General features: G+C 47.0%; 1 protein-coding gene across 4 annotated transcripts; it reads right to left on the reverse strand.

Annotated features, from left to right (window-relative positions):
- Window positions 1–9,130: 9,130 nt before the first annotated feature.
- On the reverse strand, window positions 9,131–21,968 carry PEX5 (peroxisomal biogenesis factor 5). 4 transcript variants are annotated; one of them, XM_069865499.1, is made up of 16 exons: window positions 21,958–21,968; window positions 20,706–20,881; window positions 20,092–20,127; window positions 19,787–19,919; window positions 18,939–19,073; window positions 17,705–17,810; window positions 16,503–16,593; window positions 16,050–16,166; window positions 15,580–15,672; window positions 15,296–15,415; window positions 14,600–14,743; window positions 11,861–11,931; window positions 11,524–11,736; window positions 11,213–11,378; window positions 10,878–11,035; window positions 9,131–10,238 (listed from the first exon to the last, which is right to left on the reverse strand). In XM_069865499.1, exons 2-16 carry the CDS (start codon window positions 20,853–20,855, stop codon window positions 10,037–10,039), a joined length of 1,935 nt encoding a protein of 644 aa, XP_069721600.1. In that variant the 5' UTR covers window positions 20,856–20,881; window positions 21,958–21,968; the 3' UTR covers window positions 9,131–10,036. The 4 variants fall into 4 exon arrangements, with proteins under 4 accessions (XP_069721600.1, XP_069721590.1, XP_069721609.1 ...); XM_069865489.1 differs by lacking the exon at window positions 21,958–21,968 and adding an exon at window positions 21,501–21,512; XM_069865508.1 differs by lacking the exons at window positions 15,580–15,672; window positions 21,958–21,968 and having other exon boundaries at window positions 20,706–20,979.
- Window positions 21,969–22,188: the final 220 nt, after the last annotated feature.

Raw genomic sequence — 22,188 nt, forward strand, 5'->3', positions numbered from 1 at the left:
GAAATTCCTCCTTATGTCTAGTCTGAATCTGCCCCTCTCCAGTTTATACCCATTGCCCCTCATCCTGTCACTACAGGCCTTAGTAAAAAGTCCCTCCCCAGCTTTCTTGTAGCCCCTTCGTGTAATGGAAGGTCATTTCTCTTCTCCAGGCTGAACAAGCCCAACTCTCTCAGCCTGTCCTCATATGGGAGGTGCTCCAATCCTCTGATCATCTTTGTAGCCCTCCTCTGGACACATTCCAACAGCTCCATATCCTTCTTATGTTGAGGATTCCAGAACTGGACACAATACTCCAGATGAGGTCTCACAAGAGAGGAATAGAGGGGCTGAATCACCTCCCTCGCACTGCTGGCCATGCTATTTTTTTTTATGCAGCCCAGGACATGTTTGCCTTCTGGGCTGTAAGTGCACATTTCCAGCTCGTGTTGAGCTTCTCATCAATCAGCAAGTACATTTTGTTCTGTAAACAGGAAAAAAAAAAATCTATTCTATTATGGCCAGAACTGAACTTTTAGACTGACTGAAATACTTTATTTCTCTTTTTATATTAAATTCTACTGAAATCAAGAGATTCCTGTTCCTGACATAAGCTGGGAAGCAATCAAGTTCAAAACACCTGTCAGACTAAATCTGAGGTTGTGAATGTCTTTTTGTAGCATTGTAACAAATACTTATATAATCCACATGAAGTTGTCTGGAATCAGATAAAGAATCATGGTATTTATTGGGAAAAGCTGCACGAAGAGAAATGAGTGGCCAATGAAGAGAAAACTCTCTTTTTAAGTCATGTAACAGTCATTGAAGCAAAGTTTTAGATTTCAGGGCGACCATAGCTAAGAGAAAGAAACAGTTATTCTAGTTGATTCTGGAAAGGGATGAGAGAAGATCAGGTCTGTCCAAGTAAGATTAAAAGTCAGACTAAAATTGCAAGATCTGAGCAACATAATCAACATTAAGAAAAAAAATCTCACTTACATCTTGCTTTTAAAAAAAATCTCACTGTGCGATTAAAAACATTTAAATACTTTTCACAGATATAATTGAATATATGGAGGCTGTTGCTGCCCAAACTTTAATTCATTGATTGATTGAGCACTAGCGTAATGATCAGAAGGAGGAGAAGGAGAACAAGCACAAGCACGAGCACAAGCCAGATGATTTTGCAGACACGACAGAAAAAGCCTATGCTCTAGATTATTTTGCAAAATACTCTTGCTTTCACCTCTTGGAATTTTGTGGCAATAGATCTCTCCACGCACACACCCCCTGTAAGGTATGTTTATCCAGCAGCTGTCTTCTCATCACCTGAAAGTTTGTTAAGCTTCTGCAAATGTAGACATCAGATCCTCAGATACACATTGCAGCTCTCAACCCAACGCTTAAACCTCTTTCACTTCAACTGCATTTCACAGTAGCTGCCCAAGAAGCCACTGAGAGTTTGCATCTAAAGAGTGTACATCTCACCTTTGTGTCAGTGTCCGGGACAGGGAGAGCTGACAGCACTTCCTCCAGTCCAGGGCTGCTGTTTGTGACAGGTGGCTCACTCGCCCGCACTTATAGCTTACACAGAAGTCTTGTGAAACACCCCATTCAGCAGAACAGGGAAGTAGCTGATATTACCCTCAGGGATCAAAAATCATTCAGTATTTCATTTTTGGTTCTGATCCTCCTACAACCAGCTACCTCATTGCTCAGCTTCAAAGTCTGCTGAAGAGCAAACGTCTTGATAAAACTCAGAGCTTTTATTCTTGTTTGTCTTTATTCTCCAGATGTCAGCTGAATTACAGTAAGAAAAACACATCACAGTATTTCCTTCATGAAGCATGGCCTGTGGAATTCTTTTGTTTGCTGCAGTTTACATTTTTCCTTACCTGGGAAACACATCTAATACACAAAATCAGTTTTCCAGAAGGTTTCTATGTGAGATATTCAGGTGACAGAGGTGGCACTTAAGTAGCTTTTTTTGAAAATTCGCTTTCCCCCTTCTCGCCTAGGTAGCCATTTCAGCAGCCACAGGAATGCAGAGCTGGTAAAGCAGGGCAAGGTGGCTCTGGCAGGCCTGCAGTGGCAATATTTTTGCTCATTTCCCTACTGCAGGTTTACTCTGTAGTATATTTTCAGACACCTTAATTAGCCAGCATGCTGGCAAGCTGCACTACAGTGGGAGGAAACAATGGGATCTTTGTAAGTTTTAGAGCAATCCAGATCCTGCAAATACCCACAGCAGTAAAAAGAAGAGACTTTCTTTAAAGGCTTGTTTTGCCTTAGCCATCTCCAGATTTTGAAATCAAGCAACCACTTGGTAAACAATAACAACTGTGTAAAGAAAAAAAAATTACAAGCTGCACTGCTAGTGAAAGTAAATGAGCAACTGTTTAGCTTCGCAGAAAGATTTAGGTGGGAAGGGACCTCTAGAGATCTTGAGTTCAACCCACCCTCCTCATACCTGGGCTGAATGTAAGCATACCTGGGGCTGCTCAGAACCTTGCCCAGGTAACTTCTGAACATCTGGAAGGCTGGAAGTTGCCTGGCCTCTCAGTGCTCTCAAATGAAACCAGTCCCTCTCATCACACATGCGAAAGCTTGCAATAAGGACTCAGAGAAGATTTAGCTGTCAGTGCATCCCATCAGGGCCCATGGATTTGTGGGTGCCCAGTTTGCCTAAATGATCTCTAACCCAATCCTCCTTGACCAATGGCCAGTCTTCCTTCCTCTGAGCTTTCTCTCTTTCCTCCAGAATTTGGGATTCCTGAGGGCCAACTTTAGCAGTAAAGACTGAAGCAGAGAAGGCATTCAGTAACCCTGCCTTCTCTGCATCCTCCTCACCAGGGCACCCACCTCATTCAGCAGAGGATCCACATTTTCCCTTCTCTTCCTGGTACTACTGATGTACTTGAAGAAGCTCTTCTTGTTGTCCTTGATGGCCCTTGCCAGATTTCATTCTAAGTGGGGCTTAGCTTTCCTCATTGCATCCCTGCACACTCTAACAGCATTCCTATATTTCTCCCAAGTGACCAGTCCCTCTTTCCACTTTCTGTAAACTTCCTTCATCCGTTTGATTTTTTCCAGAAGCTCCTAGCACATCCATGCAGGTCTCCTACATACTTTCCTTGATTTTTTTGTCCTGCATCAATCATGATGCTTGGAGGAAGATGTGCTTGAATATTAACCACCTCTCTTGAACCCCTCTGCCTCCTAGAGCTCTAACCCATGGGGTTCCTCCAAGTAGGTCTGTGAAGAGACTAACGATAGCTCTCCTGAAGTCCAGGCTTGTAATTCTGCTTATTGCTCTGCTTCTTCCTTGCAGGATCCTGACATCCACCATCTTGTGGTGACTGCAGCCAAGGCTGTCTCCAAGCTTCACATGCCAAACCAGTCCTTTGTTTGTTAGTACAAGGTCCAGCAGCACACTTCTCGCTGGCTCCTCCACCATCTGTGTCAAAAAGTAATCATCCACGCTGTGCAGGGATCTCTTGGACTGTGCATCCCTAGCTGTGTTGTCTTTCCGGCAAATACCAAGGTGGTTGAAGTCACCCACAAGAACCAGGGCCTGTGATCATCAGGCTACTTGTAGCTGTCTGTAGAGGGCCTCATCAGCTTTCTCATCCTGATCAGATGGCCTGTAGTAAAGACCCACAACAGCATCATCCATATTACCCTGCCCCTTAATTCTTGCCCATAACCTCCTGACGTGTTCTTCATTCACCCCTAGGGAAAGCTCAGTATGTTCCAGTTACTCCCTCCTGTAAATAGCAACTCCACCACCTCGCTTTCCTGGCCTGTCTTTTCTAAGAAGCACATAGCTGTCCATAACAACATTCCAGTCACGTGAGCTATCCACCTTGTCTCTGTAGTTGCAGCGAGATCACAGCCCTGTGACCACACACAGATCTCTAGCTGTTCCTGATCAATGCCCATGCTGCATGCATTGCTGTGCAGGGATTTCAGAGAGGTAATTGTGCATGCAGGTTTTCCTGGAGCGGTGCAAGAGGATCCACCATAGCCACACATACCCTTGAGATACTTCTGGTTCTTGTCATGGGAGGCAGCTAAGGAACATTCACTGCTGCTCTGATTGTCCTATCTTAATAACAAGCTGATTTTTTGCTCTCCCATAGAATCACTTCCAAATACATCACGACTCTTTTGCATTTATTCACTTCTATTTCCTCTGTGGTTGGCTTTATCATCGTTGCAGTATGAAAGTCAATTTTCCACCAGCTTGCAGGGTGATAAAACAATTTCACCTAATGTTGTGGATTCCACATATGCACTCACCTCACAGTGCTGGAAAGGGTAAAATGGTACAAAAATCAAATTAACAACAAACTCTTTCCTCCTCAAGATCCTCTTGTGCTCCCACCCTTCTCTACCACAGTGGATACCTTAGTTTGTATTTCAATAGTTACTCATATCTTTCTATTCCTTACTTTAAAAAAATGGGGTTAAAAAAAAACCCTCACACGCTCCCCAGTTACCAATTGCTACCTTATCTGGTAGTTGTGGATTCAAGGTTCCAGGACACCCGTTTCTTTGTTTTGGATAGGTTTTTGTCATTTTGAGGGGTTGTTTTTTCATTTTTTACAACTTGGCAGTTGTTAGGGCTAGTAGTTCAAATAGTTCTTCAGCACAAAGAGGTAATCTCTCACTTTTGGCTCAAAGACTGCCATTTCTCAAACAAAACAGCCCCCAAAAACGCAACATAGAAACATGCAAGAGGACCCAAGCTGTGAACAGCCCACCCACCAATAAATACATCCACTACTTTTTTAGCAAAGACTAAAAGAGGGATGAGAGCACCTATTGGGTGAGCACTGCGTAACCACACACAGCACTGGGAGTGAGCTCCACAAAAGATGTGCTGGGAAGAGAGGCACAGCAAATACAGGCTGCAAAAGCTTTTAAGTCCCACTCGACAAAGGCACAGAAGCCAGAAAGGAAGGGGAAGGGGCTTTCTACCTACTATTTCATTCCCAAAGTCTCCCCTTCCCAGATAAAGAAAAAGGCAACAGACTGTCAATAACTGCTTTAGTTCAAAATGACAGAGGCCCAACTGGGTTGCTTTCTGTCACTGTGTTCAATAAACATGCAAGTGGATTTCCATGGTGTGGTTGCTAAGAGGGAGCCTACAAACACAAAGGACCAAACTAATGACATGCTTCCAACCAGGGAAAAAAAAAAACCCAAAGTGCCACAGACCCTCAGAAGGTCCTAGCCTCACAGCAACACATTCAGCTAGGAAAGCTCCAGCTCACAGAAGTCCCACGTTCAGAAAATGCATCCAGCGTTTTGTTCCTCTCATGTTTTATTAGCAGGGTCTTAAACCCTCTAGAGGCCTGATCCCAGCAAGTGTGGCAGACACTGACTTGCCCTCAGCTCAACACTAGGTGTCACTTCTGTTTAAGAAATACGACTGAGGAAGTTAAAAGTTTCAAAAAATTCTTCCCACCAGGCATGAGATTTTCAGGGGGATCTCTGTACCAAGAATTCTTCCTGAAGTCATGGACAGTCACAGAATTTTATGATTTCATGTCTCAAATCAGGCATGCAAAAGCATCAGAAAATATCAGACAATACTAGAACCATAAACTGGTTTGAGTTGGAAGGGACCTTAAACCTTCTACTGCATTGTGTAGCTCAGTGCCTCATCCAACCTGGCCTTGAGCGCTTCCAGGGATAGGGCAGCCACGACTTCTCTGGGCAACCGGTTCCAGTGCCTCACCACCCCTACAGGAGAACATTCCTTCCTAAAATCTAAACCTCTTCTCTTTCAGCTTTAAACCATTCTCCCTCGTCCTATCCCTGCATTCCCTGGTAAGAGCCCCTTCCAGCTTTCCTGTACTGTCCTATAAGTATCCAAGGCTGCTCTAAGGTCTCCCAGGAGCCTTTTCTTCTCAAGGCTGAATGCTTTGCTATAGTAAGTATAATGGTAATCGGATAAAGGTTTTGCCTCTTGTCTTCTGTAGGAGCAAGGAAACACATGCCTAGGTAAAGAAGGGGCTCCCGCATGGAGAAGCTGCCAAAGTGGCCTTGGTCTGTTGCTGCTTCACTGCTGCAGGTAGGAGAGCTACTGTGCCTTTTCCAGTCCTTCCTCAGAGGCAAACCTGCTTGCTAAAAGATTTCTAAGCATCAAAGACCGACTCAGAGAAGGAGAAAGATGCATGTTGTTTGTGGTCAGGGCCCGGAGGCAGGGAAGGGCATGAAGGAAACATTGGCAATACAGGAAATGTAGAAAAGATAGAGAGACATGAGGTAGAGAGGTAGGGAGAGGGCTCCCCCTGGTGAGACATGGACCGTGCTAGCACAACCCTATTTAGAGAGAAGACACCAAAAAAGAAAGCAAGGGAGACTACTAAAAGTACAGGAGCATGACTCCCAAGACCAATTATTTCCAGTATCTTGCAGTACTAGAAGCAGGAAATGACAAAGAAAGAAGTAGAAGACTTATCCAAAGTATTTCCTTCGTTTTATCTAAATACAGTACTTCTGTGTATCCACGGACACTGTAGAGACCATTAGCACCTGATTTAAAAATCAACAAGACGTAGGCAGAGAATAAATTCACTAAATGTCATTAAACAAACATATTGACACATCTTGTTGCTGTCGCACTTTACATTAGGGTGAGAGAACAGAGAGGACAATTTGACCAGTCTGATTGGACCACCTCAGCAGTACCACTGGAACAAAATCCTTTTCACCTCTTGTATCAATTATTAATGTTTCCAGAAATTTTATATGGGCACACAAAGCAATTTTATAACTTATGACAGGATAAGGGTTCAGTGATAAGCTGATGATATTGTTTGAGAAAACATGCCTTAAGCAACATGTAATCAAACATGAAGCATGGAGAAAAATAACATGCAAGCGAAGAATATACAGTTGAAACCATCTACAGAGAGATTCTACTAGCTGGTATGATGTTCGCATGGAGCGCACATAACACGAAGGTCTTACCCAATGAGGGGGAGATAAGGTCCAGGCCCCTGACTGATCCCAGAAAGCTTTGCTGAAGTTTTCCCTAAAAACTTCATGTTTTCCATTTTTACAATAACTTACACCTTTGAGCAGAGTTTGGGTGGAGCTTGAGTGACTTTAGTCATGTGTTTCATCATTCTTTTATTTCCGATTGGTGTAAACAGGCCTCACTTCAATTTTAAATGTATAGGACTAAAAATTGTGTGTGCCCTGTGGGAATGGTTTAGGAGTCATTTGTGTCAGAGGTGTGAAGAGGAGGTAGGCGCGGTAGGAGGTGTTTTATTTATATTCAAATGACATTATAATGAGCAAAGATCAGCTAAAGTGCACATTTACATCCTGGCTGCCCAAGCAGCAATGGCAGTCCATCTTTCTGCCACCTTATATTCGTGGTTACACACACACAATCCCCATTCTGGTAACAAAGAATCATAGAATAACCAGGTTGGAAGAGACCCACCGGATCATCCAGTCCAACCATTCCTATCAAACACTAAACCATGCCCCTTAGCACCTCGTCCACCCGTGCCTTAAACACCTCCAGGGAAGGTGACTCAACCACCTCCCTGGGCAGCCTTTTCCAGTGCCCAATGACCCTTTCTGTGAAAAATTTTTTCCTAATGTCCAGCCTAAATCTCCCCTGGTGGAGCTTGTGGCCATAATGGTGGCATGGCTTGAGAAGAGCACACTGTTCTTTGCTCCAGAGCAAGGCAAAATGTCCGGTACCAGCCTTTTCCATGGCAACTGCATATTTTTGCTAGGAGCAGCTGCACCTGCATCTCTCTCCACTGACCTTGTCTTTTAAAATTGCTTCAATACACCTACCTGGGGTGGGAGGAAACTTTGGAGACACTTGGGATTCTTATTTCTCCCCACATCTTGTTATTTTTCCATACAGTCTTTAAGCAGCAGATTCCTGGACAGTAGGAGAGAACCCACTATACGCTTGCCCTTACACTCGTTCCATGAACACCCACTTCAGGTTACCAGCCCTAAAGCACTCCTCTCCAGAAGGACTGGTCTGAGCCCCTTCCACACTGGAAAGACACCAGCACACATAGGCAAAAGAGGTAGGAGCCTGAGATCCAAATCAAGAGATCAGGGATTGTAACACTCCAGAAACTCCAGGATCATAATGAGGCTCAGCAACTCAAGATGAGGAAACTGCAGTGGTAAAGCAGAGCATACAACAGCTACACATCCAGCTTCTTGACAATACAGAAGCTAATGAGGAGCACTAGGGCTAGAGGTATAAGAATCTCAAATCAAACATTTCCATTCGCTGGTAACTCTCAGCTGGGTGTTGCATTAGGCCAACGACAAGGGATTCTAAGACATCCTGATGCCTTAAGCAGCAAGCCTTGGCCTTTTCATTTGCTATATTACCAAATGAGATTGCACACCACGCCTGAGCAGCATCCCAACTTGAGGAGAAATTCCTCGTCCCAGCCTGCTACAATCCAGAAGTGCTCAAAGGGCCTTCTAGAAGATCACTTACCTACAGGACTTGAGGCAATTGACTTTTGTTGGATATTTAAATATTCGTTTTGATGTTTAATATTCATTTTGGCTGCAACTTCGAAGATGTAATTCTGGCAGCTTTTACCAGCTGTATCAGACCACTTGGGCCACAATCCAGTAGGGGGTGGATTCAGCTGTCAGGGGGTGACTGACAGTCAATCTCTTTCTCAGGAGATGAGGGGGCCTTTTCCCATACACACAGGACTCCAAAAACACTGAGGGAATGCCTAAATGCTCTGGATCACTGCATCTTAACAAGCTGCAGTCTCTCCCACAATGTGCTCCTGCAAGACTACCAGTTAACAGTTCCCTTCTTCATACAGTAAGGGAGTCTTTTCCCAAGCACAGCATTTTCAGGTAAGCCAGGGGCCTGCCTTGGTATCCTGTATGACTGCCACTAAAACTGCTTCTATAAAAGGGGAACTCTTCTCCCTAACAAGCCTGCATTAACACAAGCCTAATTTCCAGTGGATCAGAAAGTGGCCTAGAGAGGAGGGGAAGGTGTTGTTCCAAGTCAGTCAGAAGCTGTGCTAAGAGGTCTGTGCAGGGAGGAATCGCACCACCACATACCTGCAGAGATCTACACCACCCACTGCATGCAGCTTCAAGAGAGGCACAGAGAAGTATGTCATTTTGGCAGTTTTAATTCTACCCCCTTTATTATACAAAATACTTTACAATTAAAAAACACTTTCCCAAATAGAATCATATACAGATATTTATAATTAACAAGATTCAGTTACAGACAAGATGGGGAACCTCTGCACAAAGGAAAACAACAGATGATCAAGTGAAAATTAAGACTTGACCCTTTCCCCACCATGTTCTGGGAGGGGAGGTTATATTTTAGGCTTTTATTCCTATCACATTCTCTCAAATCTGAACTCTGGGATCTCCACTTACCCCAATACGCTAAGGGACTCCACCTGTGTCTCTAGCAGGAATACAATACCCTGCTCTTAAAAAGTTCATGGAGACACACAGAGAAACGAGCATCTGGCTGTACCATGAAGTTTTCAGTACCCAGGAAAGGGACTGCTACCCCTAGTTTTCCCTAGCGACCCACATTTACACACATGCAAGCACATTCATGGGGGAAGAATGCTCAGAACCCAGAATCTTTCACCAAATGGCAAGCCCACCCACCAAAGCCACCTGCAGTCAAGATGCACTCAGCAAGCAGTCTCTGCAGAACAGCTGTTGTAAGGTCTCCAAGTCAAGATGGGCACCACTGCAAATGCAGTCTGGCAAGAGGGCAGGGTGTTGCTGTCAACCCCACTTTGATCATCTGCTTACCAGCAGAGCCTCGGTCAGTCACGGAGGTGATGAAGTGAACCGCTCAAAGATGCACAGGCCACAACAAACAGGTGAAAGAATCTGCATGCTTCAGCGGAAAATCCTTGAAAAAACTGTTGCAAATGACTTGCCTTACCAGAGCAAAGATATGCGTGAACCCTAGTGAGTATTTTCTCTCAAAGGAAGGTCACTGCTGGGCTGGGCCAACCCTGCACTCACAGGGGAGCCCATCCCAGAGTCACTGCTGGAGACCAAATGCCTGAAGCAGTGTCGGAAGATCGTGGGCATCAGCTGCCCCATACAGGTCGCTCTGCCCCAGCATGGAGAGGGCCATGCGGAGGGTGGTCCAGATGTTATCAGACATAGCACCTTGCTGCCCCCGTGGACCTCTGCTCTTCTGCTGCATGTGCAAAGCCTCTAAGAAGTGTTCCACAGCCTCACTGTCAACACAAGACCATAGATATGCTTACTGCAGAAGACTGCACATCTCATACTCCCTCCCCCATTTACTTCTAAATTTCTTCACAGAATCACACAGAATCACTAGGTTGGAAAGGACCCACTGGATCATTGAGTTAAACCATTCCCATCAATCACTAAACCATGCCCCTCAGCACCTCATCCACCCATCTTTTAAACACCTCCAGAGATGGCGACTCAACCACCTCCCTGGGCAGCCTGTTCCAGTGCCCAATGACCCTTTCCATGAAATATTTTTTCCTGATGTCAAGCCTGAACCTCCCCTGACAAAGCTTGAGGCCATTTCCTCTCATCCTATCCCCTGTCACTTGGGGGACTTCCCATCCCTTTGACCCTCTTCAACAGGTCCTGCCCCGTTCCAGCACCAGAGATCCCCCTTCTCCCTCTTAACAGAAACTGAAGTCCAGTTGGCCCCTACTTCAAACGCATCTGCCTGATGCTTTGTTCTCAGGGCAGAGTCTACACACTTGTTCTGTTCTCTTATGCCAAGGAAAGGCGGCAGCCAGTGTGGTGCTGCCCTAGTAACTCTATTGCAGTCTCCCCCGCACAAACACATGGACCCTCACGGGTCACAGCAGATCTGCCCATCCTGTGCTCACCGGTGGGCGCCTAAGTTGATGCAGCTGATACCCAAGTTGTAGCGAGAGCGGATGTATCCTGGCTGGAGCTCCAGTGCACGACGGTATGCAGCTACAGCTTCCTCACTCCTGTTCCCATTGGCCAGGGTGGCACCAAGCTTGTTCCACAGAAGATGGTCCTGCAGCATGCGGTAGAGAGAAAGGGGAGACAAACTGGATCTTTTTAAGCTCCACGCTCCCTTTTCCATGTGTCTGTCTTATTGCTCTGCTACAAAAATGTACTTTTCATATAAGCAGTACCTCCACCCAAACCTTCACCCACAAACCTCCAGAACCCACAGTCTGCCCTTTCTTACATTGGGGCGCACGCTCAGTGCGGCACTGAAGCAATCCACAGCCTTCTCATACTCGCCACTAAGGTTGAAAAGGACACCCAGGCCACACTGAACATCAGGATCCACAGTCGAGGGGTTGCTGCGCACAGCTGCTAAGAACAGCTCTTTCACCTCCGTGAACAGTGAGCTGGAAAAGCATGGAACAAACAAGAAAATTGGTGCTCTGTGGAGACAGCTGGCCTTGGGCTGGCTCCCTCTGCTCCTGCCTGGACCAGTCCCAACCCTCCAAGAAGCCTTTCAGCTGAAAGCTGAGATTTGTAACTCTCACTCACTCGGATAGCAGGGAACCTAGGACACGCTTGGAAGGCCCCAAGTTTGTCCCCTCTCTCCCCTCTGATTCCTTCTCCAGCAGGTGGGCATAGTCCGACTTATGCCGTAGCCAGTCCCACAGGGTCTCACATGCCTGCTTCTGTAAGGACTCATTGGTGAAGCTGACTGCTAAAGCCATAAGCGCCGTGAGGTTCCCAGGCTGCAGTTCCAAGCACCTGCAGATCAAAGTAAGAAAAGTCAGTACAGCATCAAATCAGTCTGGGAGGTCACAAAACCAAGACAGAGCACACCATGCACTAGACAAGGAGCCATGCTCAGAAGCTATCCTGCAACACTCACCGTCTGAGGGCACTGATTGCCAGAAGCTCCTGTTCGTTCTCTGCTTGGGTTGTTCCCAGATACTGCCAGGCCTGGAGAAAACAAAGATACACAAAGTTAAGACTTCTTCATACACAAAGAAAAAGATCAGCTGATAAGCCACAGACACAGAGGTTAAATCCCTGTATTATCCCATACTTTTTTAGAGTGATACCAAACACAGGCAAGTATATCTATGCCTAATGTACAAGTTTCTCTTGAAAGACATATAGACTTCACAGCACATAGGTCCTCAAGGACAATAAATCTGGTGTTGTTATAGTGAATAGAAGTAGTGAATGTCTACTTGGAAATCTACTATAAAGCAACTGTTGGCAGTTTTACACTTTTAAGTCACAAAACCTCCACTTTTACCTTCTAACTGTGGTCAAACTGCAAAGGAATGAAAAAAAAGTACATCTATTATTTCCTTTAAAAAAACAAACAAAAAAAAAAAGGCATAGCAGCAGTGCTAATAAGGAGAGCCCCCCATGGCAGGCAGCTGCATATACTTGTACAGTGGTCCACTAGCAAGTCACAGTCTTGGAGAGTTGACCACCAGACCTGAAAGTAGCAGCACTGCTATTTTACTGAATCTTCGATTGTCTCGAAACCAGGATATGAAAACCAACTCAACTCCATGCTGATGACAGGGCTATTTAACTAAGGCACTAAAGCCAAAGCACCTGTTCATTTCACGATGATAACCACACTCCTCGCTCAAAACCAGGCTGAATAGTTGGCTAGACTGCATGAAGTACCGGCTTTTTGAACCCAAGTCACAAAATGCAGTATCCACAGTCTCAAGGAAAGACACTTCCATTAGCAAAGACCCAGACACACTGCACAAGCTACCACAAGCAAGAGACAATCCGCCATCTCAAATCTCTAATGCCTCACCATATAGCTAGGTGCAACTCAAGAAGAGCTGACCAGTGATACCTGCATAGTGTCCTTCAGGCAGAAGAGCTGAGATTCTGTACTCTGTACTGGTGAGACTGCTCCTCGAATCCTGTGTTCAGTTCTGGGCCCCTCACCACAAGAAGGATGTTGAGGCTCTGGAGCGAGTCCAGAGAAGAGCAATGAGGCAGGTGAAGGGGCTGGAGAACAGGCCTTACAAGGAGCGGCTGACAGAGCTGGGGTTATTTAGCCTAGAGAAGAGGAGGCTGAGGGAAGACCTCATTGCTCTCTATAAGTACCTAAAAGGAGGTTGTGGAGAGGAGGGAGCTGGCCTCTTCTCCCAAGTGACAGGAGACAGGATGAGAGGGAATGGCCTCAAGCTCTGCCAGGAGAGGTTTAGGCTGGACGTTAGGAAAAAAAATTTCACAGAACGGGTCATTGGGCACTGGCACAGGCTGCCCAGGGAGGTGGTTGAGTCACCTTCCCCAGAGGTGTTTAAGGGACGGTTGGATGAGGCGCTGAGAGGCATGGTTTAGTGATTGATAGGAATGGTTGGACTCGATAATCCAGTGGTCATTTCCAACCTGGTGATTCTATGAGATTCAGGATAAATTGCTATTCAGACCAAAGAGACCATGACATTTCCTTCAGAGCAACTGTGCAAATCTTTTTGACCACTGTTCCATTTGTGAAGTCTTGACTACTTCCGTCCTTTCTGCAGAGTCACAGTAGAATTCACAACATTTTCAAGGTCAGAACCAGCCTAAGTCTTCTTCCCCTAAAGTTTCAACTACCTCTCCATTATGCTAAGCCTGCAGCCCACACTGCCTACCAGAAGAGTGTTTCAATTCACAAGGAATAGTGGAAACATCTTTTGACCACTTCAAAGCTAAAGCAGATTTCAAAAACCTCTGCTTACCTTTCACTTATTCCCAGTACCCTAGAAGGTTAGATGCATGTATTCCCAGAAGCAAAAAAACTCCAAGAGATCACTCTCATCTAACAGAATTAACAAATTGGCTATTTCCCATCATGTACAACTAGGAGGGCTTGAATCTGACACACTGAGAATTCAGTATCCATGGCTCCTTGGGGCAGACACTCCAGAAACAGATAACATGGGTGCATTTGAATTTTCCCTCCTGAGAATATCCATGTTCTCCCCCTCTGGAGAAAGGTGCACATACTATTCCATTTGTCAATCTATCCTGCAGAAGCTGAAGTGCTCTATAGAAACAGATATTCATTGAATCAGGAGCTGAAAACTGTGTAAAAATCAATCATTCTCTGTTCCACAGCTTCAAATGAAGACTACAAAGACACCTAACTCCCCTCTCTCTCAACCCTTTTGGTTTATAATCTTCTCCTGGCATCAAGATGGAGGCTCTAACCAGGACCCCTTGTCTAACAAACTGCTCAGAATTAGTCTTTAACGTAGTTACTGAAAGCAGTTATCTGCCATAAGCATCTCCAAACTTGCAATGGCAATAAAAATGTCTACAGAAGCAATTTAAGAGATGACAACCCTTTGTCTTGGCTTCATGCACAGTTTCATGTGCTGCAAAGATTTTACACAACTCTGGGCCAGAGTCTTTGTACGTTTTGTTATCAACCTTAGTCATAAGCCTCCTTGCCCACAGCCTTTTGGGGATTCACATATCGGATAAATACCCAGAGCCACAGAAAAACAAGACATTTTCATGCAGCCTGCACAGTTCCTAATACTGAAGAGAGTTTTACACACACCCTGACACCTCACACAGGAAGGGCTCAAGTAGCAGAACACCCCAGCCACAGCCCATTATCTCTGCTCTCGCTCACCTCCATGTGATCTGGCTTCTGTTGTACTGCAGCCTCAAAGAGCAAGACAGCATTAGGCAGGTCACCTTCCGCCAAGCGCCTCCGCCCCTCTTCAAATGCATCTGGGTGGTCTCTCATGGGATTATCTTCCTCAAACTGGTAACCCTAGCAAGGGAAACAGAAAGGGGCTAATGCTAGGAGACAAGCTTAGGGAGGAAAACACTATGCAAGGCATAGTCTAGCCTTGCATCTTCAGAAACACTCAAATGGCAGGCCAGCAAGCACCTCATCCTCTCTGCTACTTTGTAGAAGAACAGAAAACAATGGATTCTTCCTGCCTGCTCTCTGCTGAAAAATCCCCCCAAACCAGATCTGAAATAAGTTGCAACAGAGATCACGCATCTGGTGCAAATCCTTATCAGCGTGGAAGGAAAGAAAACACTCACACTCATTGGAAAGAATCCCAGCATTACCTGGTGTTAGGGGTTGGACAAGAGCTAGACAGCATTTGCAGACAAGCACAAGTGAAAACAGTATTTGTTTACCCTCTAGTTGATCTGAGGTGAGGGTGCAAGCAACAGCAAAAGATCAGTGTGAGGAGGAATCCTAGAAGCATTTGGGGTTTGCAGAGCTCACCTGTGTGACAGACATACTGCCAGTATCTCCTCAAGGCAGCCCATCACAGTGACAAGGCTAAGAGACCCTGTTCTCTATTACCTTGTCATACGATGAGGAGCTGAGGTCTTCATAATCAGAGAGCCAAGGGTGAGCCTCTGCATCTCTCTTGGCCATCTCCTCCCACTCAGCCTGGAGTTTGTCCCAGAAGTCCACATCTGACTGAAGGGAAAACAGAAAGTGACTAGAGTATCTCAATCTTAACCTGAGGCTCCACAGAAACCCCCGAGAACACCCTCTGAAATGTTTCTAGCCCTCCTCACAGCATGCAAAAGAGAGGTAACCCTACCAAGGACTCTCAGTTGGTATCCCTCCATCAGCTTTACCTCCACAGCAGTCTTTGCCTGCTCAAATTCCGTATCAAGAGTTGACATGTTCCCAGATCGTGCAAACTGATCCACCCAGGCATCGGATGCCCCCTGGGAGTTTGGAAACAGAAACACATCTTTCTTTTTAGAATTTGGCAACCTCGGAGCACATCCCAAAACAGCAGGAGTCCCTGTGATGACCCCTCCTCCCCATGAGCAACAGCTGATGGCCTGTAAAGGGGAGAAGACTTCATCTGCATATCCCCTTCTTCCCAGGCGCTACAGGAGACAAGAAAACTCACACTGCCCAAATACCTTCCCAGCTTCTGGCTAGACTCTGCTAAGAAGAGCCCAACAGCCCATTCCTCACCTCCCCAAGTCTAGTCAGCATTGCTAAGAGTTGGACTTGTCATTCTCCCTCACTCCCAGACCATGCCCTGTAGCAAAGAGCTTTCTTCCTTCAAAGGATATAGGGCTGGGGCTCCTACCTGCTGCTGTATAAACTCAGCTGCCCATTGCTCTGCCTGATCTTGGTCTCTGTGGGTCACCTGATTAGCTTCAATCGATACCCTCCCATCTCCGATCTGGCGGACAAACTTTAAGAACTGTGGCAAAAAAATGAAACAAGGGTGGAGCAGGGCAGATGCTTTGCCAACAAGCCCTCTGTACATGCCCCCCTCCTTCACTAAGAGGACTTCTCTCTGAAAAGTGAGCACAAAACACCCGGAGAGGTGGAGAGAAGAGGAATTCACCAGAGTCACGTGGTAGAGAGAGATAATATCTAGAGTGGATTGTGGGGTTTAACTTCTAGAAATCAGGAAAGATATGGAAACATGGGACAGTAGGAGGCTTTATTCCTTTACTGTCTTCCCCCCTACTCAATTCCCAAGACCTCTTATTCAAACTAGGTGTCTGTCAGCCCCAGTCAGGAAATTCTTTACCTCAGAATTCTTGAGTTTTGGATCATCCACTTTAGAAAGGAAATCATTAACAGTTTTCTTAAGATCATCCTCAGGTTGATAATCCTCATACCTGTGTTCAGAGGCAATAAAAAAGGGAAAGAGAGAGTCTGATACCAGGCAACTGAATGCTGTCACTAACAGCAGTCTACGCAATGGGCCAGACCACAGCATTGACAGATACAACTCCTTTATGCCTTAGTAAAAATTAAAAATTACTACTAGGTAAATTGTGCAAGTGACTGACAGAAAGAGTAGCAGAATTACGCAGTTACAGCAACAGCACAGTTCTGCAGAACAGCCTGGATCATTTGGCAAGCCCACATACTATCACACATTACAAGTGTTAGCACTACCAAATCCAGGTCATACATCCAGGAACAAAGAAAGTAGGTCACTCTCATTGAAGAGGAACAGTGTCTTGGAAAAGCATCAACTCTGCAGAGGATTGAGGCCTCACAGCAAGCATGCAACTCAATATGTTGTCTGGCTGACAGCAGGATAGAGCCAGTGGCAATAACTCAGGAACATCCACATTTGCAGAAAGGCAAAAGTCGGGAGGATGGAGAATTCAAATATGCAAAATTTCTTTTGGGGAAAGATCTAAAAAGCCCAAATTGCTTGCTTGTGTTTTGCTTATTTAATTGAAAAAAACCACTACTGTAGTCAACAGGTACCTATACAGAGAATACCTGTAGTAGTAGACTGTTCTTTAATCTACCATACAAAACCACATGAAAATAACGTCTGGAAGGTTCAATCTAGAAATATGCCAAGGAATAGCTGGATGTAATTTGTCAGATAGAGTGAATAAAGTTTTGAAAGTTTACAACTAGTATAGTCTAGTGCTTGAGATGTCTAAACCAAAAAAGTGTCTGTTGTGGAAACAAAGTTCTGCTTGATTAGGAGTACCTGAATTCGCTCCTGAAATCACCTTAACGGGCTTTGCATTAGGCAGGAGATCAAGTTAACCTACATGATCGCTGTACCTTGCTAGAACTAGAAAACAGAAAAGCTAAAATCTCCTAAAAACTTCAGTCTCCAAGCATTGTTTCCTCCTTTCTGCGAAACCAAAGGCCTGAGAACATCAGTCTAGGTTCAATGACTCGAAAGCATTCATCTATCCAGACTTCATCCACCCAAGAAACTAGCAGCAATAACTAGTCTGGAGAAGACAGACTCACCATTTATCTGCCAAAGATTGGTCTTCCGATTCCCCGAGCCATAGTTTCTCCTCCGACTGCTCTAGGTACTCTTCTGCCCACTTGGCAGGAGACACAGACAGTGGATCTGCATAGGGCACAGGGATGAACAGGGAGAAGAGTCAGACAGGCAGACCATCACACAGGACAGACTTTGCTCTCTCAACTTTAGACACTGTTGGGTAACAAAGGACCTCTTCAAAGAATAAACGTTTATGCTTGTTGCCTCTAACTTTGTTTATTCTGATCTAAAAAACAAGCCTTAGGTTCAGACTGTACATTAAAACAGATACCACTGTTGTGACAGTATCTGTATGATTTCCTACTTCAATTTCAGAACTTTTTCATCTGTTCCATGAGGGATACTATGTAGGTCAAGAAAATTAGCAATGCATTACAAGCCTCTGTCAAAAGCATAGCCTACAAAGCACCAGGTTTTCATCAGAACTTCCTCAAAGACCTTTGTGAATGCTGATTTATATTCCTAGGAGTATGCAGAGTGAAAGTCAAACAGGGGACTACCTGGCTCTCCACAGTGGCCACCTCTAGAGAAGAGAATAGCATCTACTTAAATCTTACTCCTAATTCTCAGGTTAGGTCATCACTGGTAACAGAACTCTATTCCAGCCCTAGCTCTACACATAATGCAGGATGGCTTCTCAGATGAACTACTGGCTTGCTTGAAACTGAAAGCTTAACCTTTGGGCCAGACATATTTATTTTGCACATTTCCAACCTGCAACATCCCTCTACCTCCATCAAACTGACAAAAAGGATTTGGTCAAAGCACACTAAATAATATTTACCTTTGTACCAAAGGCAAATTCATCCTTAAAAGGGGGCATTAGACAATACGTAAGCAAGAAGCAGTACCAAACCATCTCCAGAACATGCATCAATTCAATCATTAATTTTTACAAAAGCAATTTGAATAGTTTGCTTCTCCTAAGTCTTCCAAGTAATCTGAGCTAAAAACACCAGAATAAAAGCACTCGTATCACATTATTCACAATTTGGCTAAGCCATAGCAAAGCAGCTTTTTCTCCCTGTTAAAGCTGCTACAGTAAACACTGACCACTGTGCCCAAAGAAATACTCCAATTTCACATTCACATTACTTCAATTTCACATTCACATTACTTCAATTTCACATTCTCCACTGCACAGACATGTGATTGGGCAACACCTTAACAGTAACTCCAAAAGGGATCCTTCACCTGTGACTTCAGCAATGAACTCCTGTGACCAGTCAGCCTCATTGTAATCTGAGGAGACATCACCAGCGCTATCTGCTGTAGCCAAGAACTCCTGGGTCCAGTTTTCAGACAGTGCCAGGGCTGCAACACCTGGAGCTACAAAAAAAAAAAAAAAAAAAAAAAAAAGTTAGGACTGGATGCCTCATAGGCCTCATTTAAGTGTTCCACTCTAGCCCTCATCATCTCTGATCTTTCCCTTTCTCTTTCTTAGAATAAAATCACAGAAAGATACCACTTGGAAGGAATCTCGAGAGATCGCTATGTTCTCACAGCAGGTTAACACTAAAGCTAGAGATTAGGTTGCTCAAGGTTGCTCATCACGTAACTTCTGAATTTCTCCAAAGCTGGCAATTTCCCAGCCTCCCTAGGCATCTGTTCCAAGACTGAACAGTCCTCTGAGGGAAGAAATATTTCCTTACATCTAGTCAGGTCCCCTTTCCACAAGTTGTGTCGATTGCCTCACGTCTTCTCGCCGAGTATCGCAGCAAAGACCCTGGCTTTGTCTGCTGAAGACAGCAACTGGAACTCCATCCTCCACCCCCCCTGCCTCTTAAGGCTCCTCTTCCCTAGGCTCAACAAACCCACTTCCCTCAGCCTTTCCTCTTACAGCATGTATTCCAGCCCCTGAACACCTTATTGATCTCCACTGGATTAATCCCAATACATCGGCATACTTGGAAGCCCAAATCTAGAAACAAGACTCCAGATACAATCTCACAAGGTCTGAATAGATGGGAACCACCCTGCTAGGAGCTTAATCATAATGCCAAGATCTTTTCCGGCTCTCCACCTACTCTAGCTTCCCTCACCTCGCTGAGGGGCCTGTCGGAAGCTTGACTGTTCAATCTCTTGCATCTCAGCCAACAGGTCATCCATCTTAAAGGTCTGTGGTGCACGGGACAGTAGAGGGGCATTCTGCTCTTGCAGAAACTCTCCAACCAGCTGCCAGAGACAGAGATGGATCACAAATATAGCACAGAAGACAAACAGGCAGAGCCACGGAGCAGAAGACAAAGAAATGGACTTATCAGAAGGAAAGAATAATATCAGGTAAGGGGAAAAACAGCAGAGTTGAGTGGAAAAGCAGTAAGGAGATGCATCCATCTGTTCTCACCTCATCTTCTGAGGCCACTCCCAGTGGTTTGGATACCTACAGGAAATAGTGGGCAATTTATCCTAACAGTTTTTACCTCCATACCCCTCTCCACACACATCCCATGACCCAATCAAGTTTACATCTTCCTCAAGCTTCAGATGTCAGGATTTTCTTTCATTAGCTGCCAGGTGATGTGGAAGCTACAGGTGCAGGAATATCTCGAGTGACACTGTTCAACCCCCCTCCCATCACTCTCTTAGTAAGGGCCTGTGACAGTCACACACACAGCTCACCACAGCCACCAGTATCCTTTGAATATGACCCATTTACGCCTTCATCATCTCCATTCTTTCACTTTTAGAATAAAATCACAGAAAGATTCAACCAGGAAGGAATCTCCAGGACCCTTCACCTGTCACTTCGGCAAGAGACTCTGAATGAACAGCAAGGAATAGTGAACGCTGCTTCCACAAACAAGCCCTTGCCCCACCAGACTAATGGACAAATTGAGTGACCCTGGGGCCTCTTTGCCCCCAGAAACTCGCAGTGCCAGCACCATGGGTCCCCCTCGTCCACGCTGCCCACCCCACACTCCTATTCCCACTGCAGGCAGACCCAGCCCAGGCACTCACAGCTGCAGCTTCAGGCACCCCGGAGGGCCAAGCCAGCTGGCCCTGGAGTCCCTCCTGCCGCAGGGCTTTGTCCTGGGTGAAGTGGCCAGTCAGCTTCATCAGGGGGTTGGAGCCCCCGCACTCGGGCTCCACCAGCTCCCGCATGGCCATGGCACCTGGCGATGACCCCAACAGGACTGCAAACACACACACACACACCAGGTCACGGCCAGGCAGGGATGCGGGGCACCGCAACATGACCCTCCCAAAGCACCGGGGACACCAAGCCCTGACCTACCGCTGCCCTATGGCACAGGGGGCACCGGGGACACCAAGCCCTGACCCACTGCTCCTCTATGGCACAGGGACACTGAGCCCTTACCCACCACTGCCCCATGGCACAGGGGGCACCGAGCCCTGACCCACTGCTCCCCTGTGGCACAGGGGACACCGAGCCTTGACCCACCACTGCCCTATAGCACAGGGACACAGGGGACATCAAGCCCTGACCCCATCGCAGCACCGGGGACACCGAACCCTGACCCACTGCTCCCCTATCGCACAGGGGGCACCGATCCCTGACCCCCCTGACCTCACCGTAGCACCGGGGACACCGAGCCAGGACCCACCGCTCCCCTACGGCCGAGGAGGCACCGTGCTCCGACCCCCCCCCGCCTCACCGCCCCCCACAGCACCGGGGACACCGGGGAGCGGGAGCCCCACCCGCACCCCCCGCGCCCTCGCCAAGGCCCCACCGCTCCTCTACGGCACAGGGGGCGCCCGGGACGCCCGCACCGGGTCCCCCTCGGCGGACACCGGGGACGCCGAGCCCCGCCCCTCCGCGCGGCACCGGACGGGCAGCCCCGCGCCCCGCCCCCCGCGCCGGGAGGCCCCGGCCCCGCTCCCGGGATCGGCGGCTCCCGAGCTGCCCCCCCCACCCCCCGCCCCGGGCTCCGCACCCTCCGCGGGCCCGGGCCCCGGCACCGCCCCCCGCCCCCCCCCCAGCCCCCGCGGCAGGAGAGGGCGCGGCGGGGCCCGCGCGGCGCCGCACCTGGGGCTGCGCGGGGCGGGGGGCGGCGCTTAAAGGGACCGGCACCCCCAGCGCCTTAAAGGGGCAGCGTGCCTGCCGCCCCTTGCCGCGATCCCTGCCCCTTGGCCCCGATCCCTGTCCCTTTACCCCTATTCCTGCCCCTTTCTCCCAATCTCTGCCCCTTGGCCCCCGATCCCTGTCCCTTGGCCCCTATTCCTGACCCTTGGCCCCCGATCCCAGCACCTCGCCCCCGATCCCTGCTCCTTGCCCTGATCCCTGCCCCTTGGCCCCGATCCCTGCTCCTGCTTCCTGCTCCAGCTCTCTGCTCCTATTCCTGCTTCCTGCTCCCTGCCCCTTGCTCCCTGCGCCTCCTTCCTGCTCCCTGTTTCAGCTCTCCGCTCCTATTCCTGCTCCTGCTCCATGATCATATTCCTGTTCCTGCTCCTGCTTCAGCTCTCCGCTCCTGTTCCTGAT

The sequence above is a fragment of the Phaenicophaeus curvirostris genome, chromosome 1 (genome assembly GCF_032191515.1).
Source record: "Phaenicophaeus curvirostris isolate KB17595 chromosome 1, BPBGC_Pcur_1.0, whole genome shotgun sequence".
NCBI classification, from domain to species: Eukaryota; Metazoa; Chordata; class Aves; order Cuculiformes; family Cuculidae; genus Phaenicophaeus; species Phaenicophaeus curvirostris.

What these genes read in the sequence shown, in the direction of transcription:
- PEX5 (XM_069865499.1), bottom strand. Translation starts at nt 20,855, where the DNA reads ATGGCCATGCGGGAGCTGGTGGAGCCCGAGTGCGGGGGCTCCAACCCC. An exon ending in AGAAGCCAGATCACATGGAG is followed by an intron (nt 11,932 to 14,599) that starts GTGAGCGAGAGC and finishes TGTTTTCTCCAG; the next exon opens with GCCTGGCAGTATCTGGGAAC. An exon ending in CTAGGTTCCCTGCTATCCGA is followed by an intron (nt 11,379 to 11,523) that starts GTGAGTGAGAGT and finishes ATGCTTTTCCAG; the next exon opens with CTCACTGTTCACGGAGGTGA.